This window comes from Gymnoscopelus microlampas (genome assembly GCF_963454915.1).
Source record: "Gymnoscopelus microlampas genome assembly, chromosome: 2".
NCBI classification, from domain to species: domain Eukaryota; kingdom Metazoa; phylum Chordata; class Actinopteri; order Myctophiformes; family Myctophidae; genus Gymnoscopelus; species Gymnoscopelus microlampas.
In genome coordinates, this window is record NC_139939.1 from 23,286,495 (window position 1) to 23,307,411 (window position 20,917).

At 41.2% G+C, this 20,917-nt stretch overlaps 1 protein-coding gene across 1 annotated transcript; it reads right to left on the bottom strand.

The window, feature by feature from the left end:
- On the bottom strand, positions 1–13,002 carry LOC311054464 (sodium-dependent phosphate transport protein 2B-like; the record flags this gene model as incomplete). Its single annotated transcript, XM_084070446.1, has 11 exons — positions 1–579; positions 1,142–1,266; positions 2,814–2,930; positions 3,942–4,109; positions 4,588–4,708; positions 4,855–4,950; positions 9,053–9,245; positions 10,173–10,284; positions 11,218–11,361; positions 11,884–12,012; positions 12,897–13,002. The coding sequence occupies 11 exons, from the start codon at positions 13,000–13,002 to the stop codon at positions 1–3; spliced, it is 1,890 nt and encodes a 629-aa protein (XP_083926572.1).
- Positions 13,003–20,917: the final 7,915 nt, after the last annotated feature.

Consider the following 20,917-nt stretch of genomic DNA (forward strand, 5'->3'; position numbering starts at 1 on the left):
TCACATCGGGGTTTGTGCAATAGTGATTGTGTCTGCAGGTTTCTCAGTCTCCAACTCTTTTTCTACACTCATCGAGGGATTATCGTACATCTCAGCCACCTGCTCCTCCATATTCTGTCCCGTCAACTCCTCCTCGCCCTGTTCTTTTGTCTCAGCAGGTGGCTTGGGCTTGCAGCATTTGCTGCAAGAGGCGCAGTAGTTGGTAGTCATCTTGATGACTAATCTGTCCCAAGGATCAAGGGAGTGGGCCCACTCAGGGAGGAAGTCCCAGGAGCGCAGTACCGCGGGCAGAGACTGGGGGCGTTCCTTCTGTAGGACATTTATCACTATGATAGTGATCACCATGACGACCAGAGGCACGGCCACGCCCACCAGCACCTCCCAGCCGGCCACGGATAGGCCGAAGATGAACATGGGCATGAAGAAGAAGCAGCCTATGATGTAAACAGCAGCGAACCAGCGGTAGTCGGCAGTGATGTTGCCCAGCGTTTTAGCCATTCGGATGGGCAGGCGAGTGATTGGAATGGGATACCATATGAGGATACCCGTGATGTTGAACAGCAAGTGGACCAGAGCAATCTGGAGTTGGACACAGAAACAGTGATTGTAGTTTTGAAATATTTAATTAGTTTTAGTTCTTTTTTTCAATTAGGCATTTGATTTCAGTTTCTTTTTAGTTTGTATTACGATTGAATAAGGCGTTTTGGTCTCCGTTTTAGGTATTCACTAGATTTACTAAAAATTGTATTTAGTTTTTCAGGAATTATGAGGAAAGCCTTGATTTATAGAAGCTGGAAATGCAGGGTGAAAGAATGCATGACATCAGATTGTGTCTGGTGGAAAAAACAAAATGAAAAAAAGTTGTTTTCACACAGTTCTATTTTGTTTTAAGTTTTAGTGAGTTTTGTATTGTATTTTTGTCTCAATTTGAGTTGACCCTGCACAGAAAGTTAACTCTAAGAGTGTACAAATTCAACCAAACCAAAAAAACACAGACAATTGGTAAATCTGCAAGCGTGTGTGTGTGTGTGTGTGTGTGTGTGTGTGTGTGTGTGTGTGTGTGTGTGTGTGTGTGTGTGTGTGTGTGTGTGTGTGTGTGTGTGTGTGTGTGTGTGTGTGCGCGTGTGTGTATATAACTGACCTGTAAAGCATTAGCAAGCTTCTCTGCAGGACTAGCCATGGCTGCCAGGAGAGCTGTGGTGGTTGTGCCAATGTTTGACCCCAGTGACAACGGATATGCTCTCTGTATGCTGATGACACCAAGACCTATACGCAAAGAGAGGAAGTAAAGGGGAATTTTAGAGTTTTTAAACCTGTGCCCTATTTTTTGATAATTTCGACCACAAACAAAGGGTGGTTGCAAAACGTTTTGGAATTGGTCCGATCTGTTTGCCGCTTGTTGTGAAACGCCCGGATTGCTGGTAATTCAAATTATGCCGTTTGTTTGTTTGTTTTGTTTTCCAAATACAGGCTTATATTCTTATATCTGAAGAAGAAGAAAATAAAACACCCTTTGTAGAATAACTACGAGCAAAAGATAAAGCTTGTACTTTATATAAGAAAAGGAGTGGCATACAAAATGGTACAATAACGATCTTTTGCCGTCATTGGCATTCATTAATTTGCTCAGCATTGGCATTCATTAATTTGCTCAGAGCTAGTATTGCTTAACATCACTGAAAAACAAACAGAATCCCGGTCTTTTTCAACATCCGGTTTTAGCAAAAGCATTGTGGAACATGCAGTTTCTCGAGTTAACCCTTTGTTAGACAATACAAATAGAAATAAGTCTCAATTCAATGTCAATCAATATCAATAGACTATATTAAATGAAAAACATATTTTTAACTGTTTTAACTGTAAATAATATGCATTTAATTTTAGTCAATCATGCAAATGAATTAACGTCACAAAATTAACTATGTAACCCATTAAGGTGGTCTTCATTGGTGGTCCAAATTATCTAAAAATATCACCAGGTAAAAAAAGGAACGTGATTCCCTTTAAAGGTCACTACCGGTGGGGTGGTCTAGCATGTTTAGCCCTCTGACGTGTCTCATGGTATACTTGACATTACAGCCAAACTCTTTCCAAAGCATACTAAGCATTTCCGAAGAACATCAGTCTATTTGTACCTAGCACCTTAATTAAAAAGAAGGCTTATTGTCGGAACTAATGCAACATGCCACATCATTACATGTACATTTTCTGTCAAAGTTATGTCATCATTGCGTTTCAATGTATTTTAAAGAGGTGGTGCCATGGTTTTGCACTTTTTCTGTTTTTCGTGTGTCTATGAGGTTGATAGAACTTCATTAAGCCCCCTGGTGGTGTTTTTATGGTGTTTTATGTCTTCTCTGACTATTTTGAGTTTCTACCTGGAGGCTGAAACCTTGAGGGTCAAACGTGCCAATAGAGAAACAGCGCTTTAGTGACATAGTAAAATTATACCCTCCCCCTCATTATCATAACCCAACAGGTGTGGGCATGAGGAGGAGGAGGGACTAGGACAGGTGGGTGGTGCTAAGGTGGAGAACCAGGTATACTTAATGAACTGGAGGCATGTCCACATAAAAACATGATTTTAACAATTTCTGTACACTTTTTTGAAAAAAATCTTCCTCCTAGTATAACCATAATACCTGATGATTATGTTTTGGGGGGGGGGGATCACTGAAAATCACGGCACCCCATCTTTAAAGTGTGGATTGATTTGAAAATAAGTTGCAAATGGGAGAAAAGATGGATGGATGGATGGATGGATGGATGGATGGATGGATGGATGGATGGATGAGATGGAACGATGGACTCACCAACAAGTGGAGTGATCGCAGATGTGAAAACAGAACTGCTCTGGACAATGAAGGTCATTACAGCCCCAACTACAATTGCGATGTAACCTGTGACCCAGCCGAATGGGTACGGGAAATCTGCAAGGACGGGCGCACAGACACACACACACTGCAAATGTCAGTGATTAAATTTGTGGAAGCAATTACAGGCAAACGGTATGATTTTTTGTGTTGCTTTTGGCTCTGTGCTGTTCATAAGCCCCTGTGATAAAAATGTCATGATTCATGATTTGTGAAAATGTGCCCCTACTGCGAACTTTGGAAGGCAATCGTAATCAATTGGAATGGAATCTGAATAAACCGACTGATACATCATGATCAAATGAGAGTGTGAACTGATTTGCATGAGCTTTAACCCATTTAGACCTGAGGCCGATTCTAAAAACGCCCTCTAAATCTCTTCTAAGTTTTCTGAAAAACTTCAAATATTTATTCAAAAATTTCAAAAATGTGTGTTGCTATATACTGCACATAGCAACAAGAACCCCAAAAGGAGTTCCCGTCCTGAAAGGTATAGTTACAAATAGGGGTTCCCGCCCAACAGAATCTGAGTAGTAGCAAAAATTGTATTTTTGTGCGTGCAAAGTTTCACACTTATCGGTGCCTGAGATGAACTGTTCACAGACAGACAGACACACAGGACTGGGGCGAATAAAGTGTCAAATGATATTGTTGGTGTGTGTCAGATGCTGTGTGTGTATTGTACATGTACGTATAGTATGTGTGATTGTTTTTGCACAGCTGCCTCTGTCTGTGTGTGTGTTCTGCAAAGGCAACATGCCTTTAGTATTTATTGTTCATAAGCCTAGTTGCCTGGTGGCTGTCCGGGAACCTAGTGGTCCAAGCTTTGAGCTGACACAGTTCATGATTAGGGTGGCTTGGGTCCTAAGTGCTTTACTCACACATTGGTCGGTCTTTGTGACTAAATAAGGCAATAGATATGTGATAAACAAATAACCGCCCGGGCATAAGCTCTGGCAACGATGAATAGTTTACCCAGGTGAATCTATATACAGTGCATACACACACACACACCCACCCACAGAAACACACAAACAAACACAAACACAAACACGATCAGTTACTCACCAGTATTAAGGACCTTTTTAATGATGATAGCCACCTGTCCCCTCAGTACGGAGTTGAGAAGTCTGACGATGCAGATCAGGCAGGTGCAGAGAGCCAGCAGGGAAAGAGACAACAGAATCAGACCCACTGCCAGGTCAGATAGCTCTGTATCCACAAAGAGGTGTTTACCTGAGAATGAACAAAGAGGGGGACAGTGCACACAAAACATAAATGATCAAATGTGTATACAGACAGGGTGAAAACACTAATAGTCAACATACATGACCGGAGTCCCTCAGGGCAGGCAGAGACACACACACACACACACACACACACACACACACACACACACACACACACACACACACACACACACACACACACACACACACACACACACACACACACACACACACACACACACACACACACACACACACACACACACACACACACACACACACACACACACACACACACACACACAGCTGCTTTAAAGTGGAAAATAATACAATGACACACCCATGCATAACTTTTTTTTCAAGTCAGACAGTAGTAATTAAGTTTGATCATTCTTTTAATATTCTTGTGATCCCTGTATGTGGCATTGTGGTATGGAAATGTTTACATGTATGTGATTCATGGGAAGAAAGTGTGTTCACCGTACATTTTTCGACATTAAAGGTATCAGAAATATTCTTCAGTGTGTAGGTGAGGTTGCCATCGAACCAGCACCATTCTGGAGAGGTGCAGTTGTCTTCACTAGGAACTGTGACATTCAACACGGTCTGAAATACACACACACACACACGCACGCACGCACGCACACGCACACGCACGCACTATTATATATAGTTTTGCAATTTAAAGCCATTTAAAATAACATTCAGTGATTTCACAATTTCTACAGGTTTACCGCAGCATCACTTCTTACTGTGTTGGTGAAGGTTTTGCACCAGATCTTGATGAGACTCTTATTCTTGGATTCAGGATCTCCTGTGGCAATGTCACCAATGACAGATTTATCCAACTGGAGAGAGAGAGAGAGAGAGAGAGAGAGAGAGAGAGAGAGGCTATCATACAAAGATAACAATGTTGTGAAGCTCTTGTGAAAGTTCAACAAGTAAGATCTTTTCTCACAGTCTCCCTCTTTCATTCTTTCATCAGTAATGTCTATTACCTCACTTCAGTTTTCCCTCACTCTGAAAGCCTTTCACTCACACATTATTATGCATGAGCATACCTAACCAATCAGATTATCTCAATTTGCTGTTGGCCAATCAGGTAATGGTCTCCATGCTTCTGAATCTGTCATTCTGTCTTTCAGACTAAAGCCCAGTACATGGTCATATATCTACAATTTGAAAATTTTAAAAGCGAATGCCTCCCTGTAAACAATCTGGCCTTACAGATCGGAGACGATGACCTACCCTTTCGTAGCTAAGTCTGGTATTAAATATCTGGGGATCAATATCTGTCGGACTTTTGCTGGTCTATATGAAAGTAACTCTCTGCCTGTATGCAGCAACCTCAAAAAGGATCTTCAGAGGTGTTTTTTTTTGTCTTTGGCTGGTAGAATTAACTGTATTAAAGGAATAGTTCACCCAAGAAATGTCTTATTTTCCATCAATTACACACCCCATGAAGCCTTGAATTCATGGAGACTTTTTAGTTTTTGTCGCATTTCTGAGCCAATAATTTGATGACTCTGTTTGAGTCTCCTTTGTGTCTCCTACCGGATACATTAGCCAATAGCCGGTAGGAGAAGGTAATCAAATGATTGGCTTAGGAATGCAACAAAAACTAAAGAATCACCATGAATTCAAGCCTTTATGGGTTGTGTAATAGATAGAAAATAAGTAATTTTTTGGGTGAACTATTTCTTTAAGATGAATGTCCTACCCAGGTTTTTATACCTGTTTCAGTGTCTTCCGGTGTTCCTGCCCAAGTCCTTCTTCAAATCAGTTGATAAACCATAACATCCTTTTTATGGTGTGGCAAAAAAAAACAGAATCCGTAAGGAACTTCTTCAAAGGTCAAGAGTTTGTGACGTACTTCCACTTCCTAACCTGTTATTTTATTACTGGCCCCCAAATATACAAAAAATGATACATTGGATCCGTTCTTCAGATGCAGATTGGTGTCAATCTGAGGCTAACTCATGTATTGCAACATCCCTCGCTGCTCTGGTTACAGCCAAGCTACCCCACAGATATAGAAACCTAGATACCTCATTGGCCTCTGCAGTTCATTGGAGCGACGTGCTTGGTATGGTGGCCGCCATATTTCCGGGGGGCACGGGCACTGGCCAATCACAGCGCGTTGACTACTGGCCAATCACAGCGCGTCTTTTCCAGAACTTGTCAGAATCTAGTTGTCCCGCCCCCACCTGCCTCTCATTGGCCTACTGAACGCCCCCTTCTGTGACATACGCGGAAATTTCCAGCTGCCCCCCAGAAGCGGAAGTGCGTCCGCCATACACACGCTTTAGAGCCAGAGGAGGCGTCTACCTTTATATGTCTATGAGCGACCCCTCTCTCCCAAACAATTCACTTCAGACCTCGTTATATCTACTCTGGGCCCAATTCCATCAGCATTTTAATTTTAGTGGCTTCTCCTTAGAAGGCCCCATATGCAACAATCATTTATTTCTCCCTGCTAAACTGGATGCCAGCTTTGTTTACTGGCAATTTGTGGCAAAGATCAGGCCTGGACAAATTCACTGACCTTTTCATAGACCTTTTTCTTTCGCCACTTTCAAAGACCTTTCATTCAAATTCAACCTCCCCGTTCACATCTATTTCGGTACTTTCAAATCAGACACTTTGTTCAAACTCAAAGCCGAACCTTTCTTAATTTAGAATCAGACTTGAAATTTGATATTTTGTTACAGACCTCTGCTCGACTTCAAGGTCTCATATCAAACATTTACAGTTCTATTTCTTCATGTAATGACTCTTCACTCAGCAAGATTAAGGAACTTGGTGTAGATACCGGAGGACACTTGGGACCGGGCTATGAGTGCAGTGAATGGGATTACTTCCTGTGCCCGTCTCAATCTGATACAATTTAAAGTTCTACACCGTGCCCATTTTAGCAAGGCTAGATTAAGCAGAATCTTTCCTGACTTGGATGGGAGCTGTGAGAGATGTCAACAAGACTCAGCCAACTTGACTCAAATGTTCTGGTCCTGCCCCAGTTTAATTGACAGTCGTGTTTAAAACTCTCTCAGATGCCTTTGAGGTGAATATTCAACCTAGCTTTGAAGTCGCTATTTTTGGGGTGTCCGGTGACACGAACGCTATTATCTTTGCGCCCTTGTTAGCCCGTAGGAGAATTTTCTAAAAATCTACAAATTGATGTCCAAACTTCTGATGGCCGGTCTCAGAACCTTTATTCGGAACCGACTCTCCGAACTGTAGTTCGGAAAGCCTGTCCAAACCGGAAGATTTTCCTATGTCGGAAGGAGCATGCCTTAAGTGTTGTGCAACCCTCCTTCTACCCAATCAAGTCTCTTGTCCTCCGAGTTCAGATAGATATCATCTATCTGCATAGTGTCTTCATCACCAGCATTTGGACTCCAGGTGGGGTTGTCTAGGGGATGTCATCCTATGAAATGCTTTAATGGAGTCTAATCGCCAAGACTCTCTCTTCTTGTATGTGAATGATATTTGTTATTCTTTTCAACGTGTTCGCTCCTTATTGAGCTGCCATTACACTGATTTATAGCCATTTACATTCACTGCACCCGTCGACCCAACACTTTCACAACATTAACACCGCACCGTGACGCTTCATGGCTCACATTTCATTCTAGTTAGCCTACTTTCACCCCCAGGATCTAATGGAGCTTTCCCTCCAGCTATTGAGTTACAGTACAACTTGTACTTTAGTTATTAGGTTGCTGTTAACTTCACTCTCTACATTCATCTGAACAACATAACTCTAATACGATAACCACCTATCCAGCTAGCCTAGAAATGAAACCACTTTGAGATACTAGTGATGTTGCAACGAAAGGATGCTTGACCCTGTTGGCTCATATAAGCCTGCACTCAGTGCACTGTGAAATGGTAATGACCTCCTTAATTAAGCCTGATTTATAGTTATACGACGTTGTCGCTCATTAAACCTAGCCAATCTACCAGCTCACAATGTGTCACAGAGGATCAATTCAACATTACTCTGTGATGATAAGAGGATCTGATTATATAATATTATCATGTGTTAATAGGGCATCGCAGTTCCCGCCCACTTCCTGGTTCCACTTCAAAATACTCAATGCATTTTTCCCATTGACATTTCCAAAAATATTTATATCAATTAATTTAAGCCTAGAATCAAGCCATCCAGGGTCCTGGTGAATCATGACCATAAAACATTTTTTTCTGTGATTTTTTTTATTTTATAAATACCCTTTGTTTTGCCGTTTTCAAAATGTTTTTTTCACAGAATCAAACGTTTTATGGTCATGATTCACCAGGACCCTGGATGGCTTGATTCTAGCCTTAAAATAATTGATATCAATATTTTTGGAAATGTCAATGGGAAAAATGCATTGAGTATTTTGCAGTGGAACCCGGAAGTGGCCGCAACTGCGATGCCCTATAGAGTTTTAAGCCTCGGTAATGGATCATTATGGTGACTCATATGACTTCCTTTTTCAGATTTTGGCAATGGGGTTTGTAACAATGATAGCAATGTTATGCTAATGACTTGCTACTATTTCAACTACAAGAACTAGCTGAACGCTGTGTCCTGCTGTGAAAGGTATTTCTTGGGTTCTGGATTTGTTTTCATATTCGATATTCATACGCTACGTTCCGGTTTCAGATAAAGTTCTCAGAACCTAATTTGCTCAGGAGGTGCCTCTAACCCTGAGTTCTTGGAACTTAGATCTTACTTTTAAAATGTTTTTTTTTTTCTTCAAATTTGTACAAATACCTCCCCCTTCAGATGTGGTTCTGGTTATAATAGAAATGTAAACAAAAAAACATCAAAGACCTTAACAATTTCTGGAAAGTTTGAGGTTATGGAAGATTCTGGTTTACCCTTCGTAGTCGAAAAGAGCCATAAGATGACCTCTGTGAAAGGACTCCATCTGTAATGGCTGTGATAATGATCATCCCTACCTCTATGATGGCATTCGTGAGGGGGTCAGTGATGACATTGAGCAGTTGTGGGGCTTCTTCACTCTGTATCTGGAAGGAGTCAATGATGAGCTTGGTGACGCGGTACAAATACCCAGACGCCACCTCCAGTGGCAGCAGTATCAGCACTGAGAGCCAGTTGAAGAAATCATGCACTGTGGCCCCTGCAAACGCCCTGCATGGGAAGAGTGAACAGCATGAGTGCTTGGTTTTATTGTTGTTGTTTTAGTGCTATACAAATAAAGATGATGATGATTATCGTTATTGTATGATACTAACAAAAAGTAGTCGATTAGTTGACCAGTTGTGGAGATATATAATATTTCTTTTATCTGATAACAATGATCAATTCTCAGCAAAAACATCTTAGATACAACCAGAAAAAGCGTTGAATAATGTAGGCGGGACAAACCTGGGGGTATGTGCTGTGCCATTGAAAGAGTCAAGTCTGCTGTTTGAGAGCGCCACATGATGGCACAACGTCATTTACGACTACTATGATTGTTATTACCAAAGGATGTATAAAGAGAACCAATTATCCAACATGAGTGCCCGCAGCTGCATATCTGTAGATATTGCCACTGCTTTCTTAAAAAAAGTTTCCCCGTCTAGTTCGACTACTGCCACAATATCGAATAGTAGTTGTAGTCCATTAGTCGACTAGTTGAAACCCCTATAGAGGATATGCGCATGCTTAAAGTGAATGGCACATCGAGTGGCAAATCGAGTGGCAAAGAAACATGCAAAATGAGTTTAACATTGTTTAATGCAATCAGATATGACTTTTCTGTTTGGATGCATGGGCTGTCAAGGCCAGAAAGTATTTTTTTGACACTCAGTAGGCATTCCTGCATAACTTCCGGGTTTGATGATGATGTCACACGCATATCCTCTATAGTACATGTGTATGTCGGTTTTTGGAGTCAAATCCTATATGCGTAAAAGAACACAGAATTTTACTGTGTACAATGCATAGCTTTTTTCATTTCAAATTTTCTATCTCTTCTTCTGACTGACTTTTGAATTTTGCTTGAGAAAGTGAGAGAGAGGAACTCGACGTGCCTATGAAGGTGACATCCTTGCATTTAACAAGACTTATTACCTGCGGAACTGATTGCGTTCGCCAGCCTGTGTCATGGCAACTAGGGTGTTGGTGACGGAAGTTCCGATGTTGGTGCCCATGATGATAGGAACAGCCAGCTGGACTGTCAGCACTGTCAAAGAACACAGATCTCCATTATTTCAACTCCCCCCATCTACTTATCATCACCACTACAGTACTGTGACAGTAACGTAGTACTAGTACATACTTGACTACTGTACTTAAGTAAATCTTTCGAGTATCTGTCGTTTACTTGAGTATTTGTTTTTTGGAAATGTATCTTTTACATTTCAAAGACAAATATGGTACTTTTGAAGTCAGCTGTTACATTGACTGTACATGTGCACTTCTTTTCACCTTTAAAATCTGAGCAAACTTTACCTAAAAAAATAGATATTATAATAAAAAATACTGCAGTTTCTTGTTCGAAAGCTTTGCTTGGTTGTGAATTAACAGCTTAAACCATTTATACTTATTAAACTAATACTGATTTGACCAGGGTCCCCCAGGGCAGCTTTTCCCCCATTCTCCAAATCTCTTTGCCGAAAATAGACGATCTACAAGCTCACAGCCGAACTTTCGGCAAATGTTCCCCTCAGAATAAGGATGCTAGGGTTTAAGTGGTTAATGCAACCGTTATTGAGTTTGTCTAGCTGAAAGCAGTGTTATTTGGAACCGGGATTGTTTTACTTCATGTTTGTACTTTCTCCACCAGTAAGTACCATCAAATGTATATGTGTAACACCCAGCAATGGGAAACCAAACACTACTTGGCCAAGGGAGATATTAAGCTTATGCGCTTGCAGGGCTACTTTCGTTACATTAACCTCCCGTTGACCTCCCCCCACTGGGAAACACGATCCGTGTCCCAGCACCAATGTAACACCCAGGATTGTAACTGTAATTGGGAAGCCAAACATCCGCCAGTCAGCCAAAGGGGAATCCCCCCATGGCTAGGAGATAAAAGGCTTATGAGCTGGCAGGGCTACTCCGTTACACAGACCTGTGTGCGTGCGTGCGTGCGTGCGTGCGGCCTGAAACTCACGTCCAGATGACACCATGCTGACAACAATGGAGGAAGATGTGGAGGAACTCTGCACCAGCAAGGTGACAAGAACTCCAATCACCAGACCAGCCAGAGGGTTGGCCAGCACCTTGTTGTCCTGAAAGATGTCCCCCGCTACTTTACCTGGCCAGCGGAAAAACAGGAACACTTATTGCCGCTGTCAAGTGGAAACCTTGGAGATGTCCAAAACACTTACTTCTCAGGAAATGGAATAGTTTCAATGGATCCCAGTTATTAGTCATAAGCTCTTAAAACCCACATACAGGTACTCACTTAAACAGCTTACAGCATAAAGACAGTAAAACTTTATACATGATTAAAAAAAGTGTCATTTTTGTTTTATTAGTGAGAGTAAACACTCCACTTCTGTCACAAGTAGACAGTATAGCTGCAGTTTATGACCACAGTAAAACTTTTTGTGTGTGTGTGTGTGTGTGTGTGTGTGTGTGTGTGTGTGTGTGTGTGTGTGTGTGTGTGTGTGTGTGTGTGTGTGTGCGTGCATGCGTGCTACACCACCCACCTCCACATGTATGTGTGTTAAAATGTGTGTAGACCCTACATTATCTGTGCGCATGTGTGTTGGTATATCACATTCCTCTAGCACTTAATTCTGTGTGCAAGCGTGCATGTGGTGTGTGTGTTTACCTCCAACGAGCTGGAAACCAGAGCTGAGGATGGTTAAAGAACAAATGAACAAGTAGAGGAACCCCAGCAGAAGTACTGCTTTGACAATCCCCACCACCACCTTCTTCGCCTTGCCCTTAGCATCCACCTCTGAGAGACAGACAGAGGAGGGGACACTGTCACTGTCAAGCCCGATTCGACGATATCTAGTCTCATATTGCAATACCTATTGATATATTGCTAGTTTGTCAGTGAAATAGAATGGAACAGCTCTGTGTGTGTGTGTGTGTGTGTGTGTGTGTGTGTGTGTGTGTGTGTGTGTGTGTGTGTGTGTGTGTGTGTGTGTGTGTGCGTGCGTGCGTGCGCGAGAGAGAGAGAGAGATTAAAATGCCAGACATCATGCATAAATGGCTTTGCAGCATCTCTGACTCTTCCTACTAGACCTCAAAAACATTCTCCAGGAAGATCTGCTACTGTATACTATATACTCTATGATGTATATATTCAACTGCTGTCTCTGTCTAGCTATAGTGCTACTGTGGAACTGATAACTGTAATTTATGGCCATCTAATCTACTCTAAATGATCTTGACCTATAGTTTTACTCATTGTCCCTCACACGTAAATAATGCTCCAGGATTTTTGCCAGCTAAGAAGAAATCCCCCAGGTGCCATTATTAACTGTGAAGATAACTATATTAGTACACTGATAACACAATTGTGTTTTACCCAGATAACAGTGCTAATTACATTTTGTGTAGTGCTAATACACTACACAAAAAGAAAAGTTTGAGGTTTTGAGGTTTTACGTGAAAATGTGTTGGAGGTACACAGTGAAATCCTCAGTGGTAATTTATCCATTTGAAACTCTGAGAATGTACTGTACGCATACTGTATAACCAAACTGACCCATAAATGAACACTCAGGATTTTATTTTTGTTTGCAAATGTTTCTTTAAGCCATTTAACCACTTAAGCCCTATATACTGTACGAACATTATGTAATGTTACCTATGGACATTACAAGTGTGTACCTGCCCACGACACCCCCTGTCCTAGATTCAGTTCTGGGAGATCCCAGGGGTCGTCGATCACTGCCTCGGCCTCAAACAGAGCCACTGTGGAATGGGCTGCCGCCATAGGAGCAGCCGGTTCTTTGATTCCTAAGAAAGACAAAGCATTCCGTTTTATTCCTGAACTGTAACCGTATGGCATCTTAGACACATGAATATGCATGCATACTATTTTGAATCTAATTCCTAATTTAGTCATTATGCCAATTAAGCCTCCCCCCACATTTCTATGTTGCCACTGCTGTTGTATTATACTGGCTCACCTGCCAGCAAGGAGCCCTCACTGGGAGGACGTAACACCTCCATTCTACTCCTGTTAAACATTCACAGCTGACAGGTGCTGCCCCAGCCCGTTAGGAGTACATACAGTATGCAATGACAAATACCACCCTGCCCACCCGGCTTCCCACCCCTGAACACAGGCCAATTGTGTTCCCATAGGCCGAATGCACCATGTTGGATTCGAACCCCCAGACTCCGCGGTAGTGCACAGGTACTTGACTCCTGTGCCACCCGAGCCCCACCAGGTGCAATTTCACTTGATAATATCAAAGTGGATCTGAAAAGTGTAAGTGCAAAGTGTAACTACAATATCACACAGATACACTTGACACCTCTGCTTCTCACACAATAAAATGTACCATTGCATTCATTTTCCTGTCTTGCGTTTGGGTCTTCCTCAAGTTCAGGCTCAGGAGCCATTGTCTAAGAAAAAAAGAAGACAAACATTTATAGACTGCATTAAAATAAACACAATAATGAATTTCTTGCTCTTTAACATTTCAAACAGTTAATCATTAAGTGAATGTGTGTAATGAAATCATTCCAAGCAACCTCATTTGAAATAGATCTGTTTGTTTTAAATGTTATACTTGTTACTTCCTGGCACTAACACGCATGAGCAACCAACAAAAATGTACAAAGAGATGTCCAGCGCGCTTCAGCCAGTTGAAGGTAGAAGAGCTCGTCGGTGCTCAACAGGGACAACTTGAATCGGAGAGAATAATACCTGGGCACTTCTCAGGAGAGACTATACCCAAATAAAATACTGGAGCACTCGACTGGTCCGCACGTATTTATTATTTTGCAGGGGTGACTGACGTTTCGACTTGCGTCTTCCTTAGAGTCAAACAGGTTAAACCAATCCAATGAATGAATGCAGTCAGCTAATTCATAAATGTAGAAACACATACACTCTCTCTTACTCACTCTCACGTGCACACACTCACTCTCACTCACATGCCAGGGTATTGATCTTGCTCCACAACCACATGGCTGCTCTGTGGTAAATTTCCATTCTCACAATACCACACTAGGGAAAACCTCAATCTATCTCAATATGGACCAAATCATTTATTTCACTTTACAATACTATTATTAGTATTATAACTCAGTAATTTGATTAAGTATTCATGAATTAATGTTTATTTCTAAATATAAATCCAGTTCGTGAAAAGGGGTAAAGAGCCTAATGATCTGTATTGATTTCAGTTCAGTTATATTACAGTAGGAATCATTATAGTGTATTATCTGTACTTCCTATATTATATACGCTATACAAAATTATATATTACATAACTTATTATATACCACTAAAATATCACATTGATTATTACAGATTTCTGAGCTAAAAGATTATAGTTCTTTTTTTAAATCACCATGTTGTATAACAAATGCTGTCTAGCTTACTCTTGTTGGCTGTGGTTCAATACCAAGCGTGTGCCTGTGTTCAGCGCTAAAGCACACACAATCTGAGCACTGCAAATCTTATCTGCAAAAAAATCCATTTCAAAACACCTTCAAAATGTATCTACTTATTATATTTAAGTTTATCCTTAAATATACCCCTCACATATATGCCTTTAAAAATACAACCATAACCACTTAAGTTCACTATACTAATACTAATACTTAGTTGATCAGGGTCAGCTGTGTACCTTTTCTCACTCTACACCAAATCTCTTTGCTGAAAATAGCATTTTTTTTGTGAATGTTCCTCCCAGAATAGAGATGCTATAGGGTTCAAGTGGATTGAAAGAGAGGCTGAAAAACAGCCAAAACCTCACCAAAACCAACTAGGCTCAGGCTGGGTGCTGGACCAAAAACAGTAAAAGTAAGGTTCAAGTGGATAACACACCATGACCATATACCAACAAGCGGACCTTCGAGGTTTCTTGTTTCATTGAATCAATCCCAAACATTAAAGAATATGAAAACGAGATGAGAAGCCACTGTACAATATTAAACCTTTAATGCCTTCAAATGTGCATCCTTTTGCAGTGATTTGTAAGTTAAGCCTGATTTATACTTCATTACGATGGTGTCGCACTGCGAAATTGCCAATCTACATAAGGACATGACACATCACAATGTAAATAATAATTTGAATGTTTTCTTCTACAATGACATGCCCAACATAAGGACACCAGGTTGAAAGTGGTTGTTTAACAAACATAAAGGTTACTTGACAACTCCTTTTGACAGCGGTCATTTGCGCTAAAAAAAACAGAACAAACTGCAAGTTATCGTCAAAGTGGGCAGCAGAATTGTAGGCACAACCTTTAATGACCTTTCTCACAAGACCAGGACACTATAGAAGGCTCAGTCAATTCTGGTTGATCTTAGCCACCCTATGTCTAATGACTTTAAGTTGCTGTCTGAAGATGCAGGAGCAATAACCTGAACAACTCATTTGTCCCTGCTGCCATTGACTTCTTAAATAATTCAATGTGATTTTCGTGTCTATTTATTACTGTCTGTCTGTTGGTTATGTGGTTACTGCTGTGTGGTTGCTGCACTACAAATTGCCCGTTGTCGATAATAAAGATAACCATGAACCTTGAACCAATAATAACTAACAAGAACATTACAAAGTCTTAAGACTACCGCTGCTGGATAATGGAAACATAACATCAACAATTCTATTCATATTTTTAGGTATAGGTTTTAATAGGTTTTGAGTGCCACAGGATCATCTAACTTATTCAGCACATACGTCCATACTGAAAATGACCATAAACTTTGATGAACGATTTGAACAGAAAAGAAAAACTGACATTTTGAGTTGACAGTACCAATATGTTAATGAAGTTAGATGAAGCCAAGTTTGTCCTTGAATAAGTTAAATGACGCTAGGTTTGTCCTTACCTGTGGTAGGTGTAGTGTATCCGTGGTCTGTGTTGTGTTCACAGGTAACTCCAGGGAGCCCACCTGTGTCTCAGGTCTAGAAATCACACCTTCGGTCCAGGGGAGTGGAGGGCTGAGGAGGAGGGGGCCAGGGGCTTGATGATGTCCAAGGGTGTGTATCCGTCAAGTCGCCTGGTACATCATGTTGCCACGTGGTGTGAGGGCAAACCCTTCAAACCTGATACCCGTCTTATCTTGCAGAAGCAATCTTTCCACCAAGTGTGTTGCAATCAAGACTTAGGTGCTACCTCACCAATGTTTCACAGCCTACACTTTCACTTGTCTGCTGTTGGTCAGTTTTTTCCTTATTCTGCCCAGAAGCGCAAATAAGGGTGACAACGTGTCATTGTAGCTGTTGTGAGCAAGGAGTGCCCCCTAGGTTATTACGTCTATAGGTAGCCTTTTCTTCACACATCTGTAAATCAGGCAATTTGTCGGCCCTTCCATCATCTCTGGTCAAAGATCCTGCAGAAAAGTTCTACATCAACTATAACCTACACATTCAATGTGATGCCTCAGTCTTGTACATCCATCCAACTCGCAGCCCTGGTCGCACTAGCTTCATGGTGGATGGATTTCTGTGATTTATAGCAGCACAGCATTAACATGGAGAATTCCCCCTCTGGCCAAGGTCCCCCCACACATCAACAGGCAGGGGGAGAGGATGTACTGTGTGTATCTATCAGTACCTAAATTGAGTTTTAATGTCATTGTGTGTGTGTGTGTGTGTGTGTGTGTGTGTGTGTGTGTGTGTGTCGGGAGCCCATGTGTAGGCCTACGTGCATATGGGAGTGCCCTATTTCTCTCACGGAGGGTGGTCTTGTGCAGACATTCATTGATTCCTAAACACAGTTACCAGTTTCTCAATAAATATCACTGGCAAAACTCAGAACCTATTAAATTATAATAATAACAATTGAGAGATCATAGACACACACAGTTCATAATAATGCTTCAAAGGACCTGACAATGAAACCACAAATGAGCAAACCAAGAGACTCCAGCATCCTCTAGTCTAGTCTACGCAGCAACCTCATCACCCTGCCTATATCTTACTTTAAAATACACAAATGTCTCTCTCTCCCTCTCTCCCTCGCGCCCGCCCGCCCGCTCGCACACACTCATTTTGTTGCAATGACCTGACCTCTCTTGCTCGTACAAGAGTCATGTGGCCAGTGAGAGAGAATACATGGTAAATAGAGCAAGAAAGGAACAATACATTAATTACTACTATTTTAAGACCATCAATACATGCAGGACTATTGATCTCTCTCTCTCTCTCTCTCTCTCTCTCTCTCTGCTCTGACTAAATGGGAGACTGGGAAACTTTTTCTTTCTTTCTTTTTTTCTTTTACCTTAAAAGTCAATTTGAGCTGTGGTTATGGTACAACAGTGTGCCAGTGCAATAGCATCCCCTACCTTCCTTGTGACAACATTACAATTTAAACTCATTCAGAATTTCAAGGGAAGGCTTTGTCAGAGATGACAAATTCAAATTACCCACACCTACATTCTAATATATGCAACACAAGACGACACAGTAAAATCCTCAGTGATAATTTCTCCATTTGTAACTATGAGAGTACAAATGGAGCCAAACAGAAACTTGGCTCCATTTTTTTACTCTCGCTCTCCGAGTTAAATTAACACTGAGGATTTTACAGTGAAGGGTTTTGGCGTTTATGTAAAAGGAAACCATCAGGTGGATGATACCTCTCTGATAGCCTCTGGATAGCCAGGGCTATCAGGTTGTCTGGTTAAGATAACCTCTGACTGTCTGGTATAGATTATTGTGTGACTATTGGACAAAATGTTACTTGATAATAATACAACATATTATATATCGCTGTTGTCGGGTAGAAACCTCTTAATATTTTAACTTTTTGTGTTTTCATTGTAAATTAACGGCCAACTTGATCATAATACATACATCAAAAGTAGCAGATCTGCAAGCTCAAAGCTGACCTTGTAGATCTGCTACTTTTGATGTTTGATGAATTTGACAAAGCACATTTTTGGCACAAGTATCAGTATACCATTATGAAAACCATGAACATGAAAAAATATCATCCATTTTGGGGGCAGTCCAGAGCTCAAGTTCCCTTCCTTTGGTTATACTGTATGTTTACCTTGTCTGCCAGAAGTCACAACAACACCCAACAAACATTGACCTGCTTTGACCACAAACCAGTCCTCTTCTCTTACTGGCCTATCTACCTACCTCCTATGGGTCCTGAGCTCTCCTGGTCACCATAGTAATTATCTCCACCTCTTATCAGCCAGGGTAGAAGTGTTCTATCAGAATTAGGACGCCGGGGAGGAGGAAGTGGATGTTGTTGAGGAAAACCGGTGTCACCATGTCCAAGATGCAACAGGTACTCCACCAGGGCGGGGATCACAAAGGCAATGAGGGAGAAACTGTAGAGAGAGAAACGACTGCTGCCTTAGCTTAAAAATACTTTAACAAGGAGAGGTGCTCAATGCAAGGTGTGGTTCTTATGTATAACTTATGTTCAAGGTGTTCACAATTGTTACATCTTGTGTACATAAGAGTACAAATTATTTTGTTCTGGTTCCTCACGACATTATAGCAGCATCAATAATAACAATAATAGTAAACATAGGCCTACAGTAGAAAAGTTAGAAGGCCAGTAGTGTGTCTCTGTCATACCTCAAGGAGGCTGCTATGTAGAGTATACGGGGAAAAAAAGATAAGAAAAACTAAAGTAAGTTAAAGGGTACAAAGTCAATGAGGAGCCCAGTACGATGCAGCGATGTTGGCGCCATGTTGGTCACAACCACTTTGCTTACTTTAAGGTCTTGCTCTGTCGAGTGAGCCCAGGTTTTTGAAGTCATTGACTTCTTTCAGTGCCGTGCCTTATACTGTTGTTAGAGGTAGATGGTCCAGGAGGATGTTGTTCGTATTAACCTTGGTTTTCTTGGCATTTATCCGAAGACCAACCATGGCGCATTCTGTCTCCACTCTGTTCTAGAGTTCCTGTGCCTGGCTGGCTGAGTTCCTGCTCCCGTCCACTGGTGGCCTGGCTAAGTGCATAATGAAGACAAAGGGGGCAAAGGTTTCCCTTTGCAACACCCTGGCCCTGGCAGGATGACAAACACCTCGCTGTTGCTGCCCAGGGTCACCACCTTGGCTCTTGTACTCGTGTGTGGCCCAGAGTAGGTTGGGAATTTAGTGCTGTATGCATAATGGACCTCAAAGAGTCTAGGACACACACCACAGAGTTATAGTGGACACAGTGTGATGTGTGGACAGATCAAATTGGAACCCGGGGCAATGATCATCCTATATGCTGACCACTTCTTGTGGAGCAGAATAGCCTATGTTCCTGACCAGCACCTCAAAATAAACAGAATGAAGCGAATGAACAAGATGAGTGAGAATTCAAATGAGAGATATGGGATGTGTCTGGTATTGTTGTTGGTTTGAGTTTGCAGGTGTGCGTGTTTCTAGCATGTGCATAAATGTACAGAGGTGGACGAAGTTCTCGGCCCCTGTACTTGAGTAAGAGTACAGATACTCCTGGTCAAATTTACTCCACTACAAGTAAAAGTAGCTCAGTCAAAATATTACTCAAGTTAGAGTAAAAAAGTCATTGCTTTTAAATATACTTAAGTATTCAAAAGTACATGCTTTGATAAATAATTGAAGTAAAAGTAGAAGTACATTTCTTAATTTTTAAATCAATTTATTGCTGTAATGTTTTCACAATGAATTTCACTGCGTGCACTGATGTGCTAGATTGTAGAACCACTACGTTATACAAAGCTTGCAGAAACACCTATAAAAACATAGTAAATACTGAGGAACCAGAACTAAATAATTTTACTCCTATACACCCATACAAGCTGTAACAAAGAGGAGAGCGGAGGGGGAAGCCAGAAACACGGCTAGTGTGAGAGCAGAAGTGTGGCCAATTGCATTTTAGGGAAGAAAAAAAAAAACAGCCAACCTTAAAGCCAAACCGCACCATGCAACTAGTCGCAACTCCTTGCAACAAAACCATTTTAAGGTCAACCAAACAATGCAACTCCTTGCAACTGCCATTGGGGATAATGGTTGCAAGTAGTTGCAAATAGTTTCATGTTGCAAGTAGTTGCAAATAGTTGCATGTTGCAAGTAGTTGCAATAGTTGCATGTTGCAAGGAGTTGCATGGCGAAACATTGTACTCAGTACTTTACAGCATCCTAGAAATGTACTTGAGTAAAAGTAAAATATTTGTCTTGGAAATGAACTCAAGTAAGAGTAATACGTATAACAAAAATCTAATACTCAAGTAAAGTACAGATCCTCAGAATCTGTACTTAAGTACAGTACTCAAGTACATTTACTCCGTTACTGTCCACCGCTGTAAATGTACTGAGAGATTGATAGATACTGGTATGCTCTGACATGGTAAAGTTTTCTTTAACAGGCAAATCTAATCTTAAAACTGCAAGCCATAACTTTTCTGTCCTACGCAGGACCGGGTCGAACCCAGGTATCTCGCATGAGACCAAACACCACTCAGCCAATTCCTGCTTGGCCAGGGGATACAGTATTAAGTATACTGCACTTGAGCTTAAGGCAGTACAACTTGTGAACTAGTAGGTGGCCTACCCGACACCCGCGTCTTTTCTCAATGGAAGCATATGGGAGACCAGACCACATCAATACGATATAGATATATCTAGATATATCTAGAGAGAGAGAGAGAGAGAGAGAGAGAGAGAAATTAAAATGTGTAATTAAGGTAAGGTAAGTGATTTTCTTTGGTTAAAATAAGTGTTAAATAGT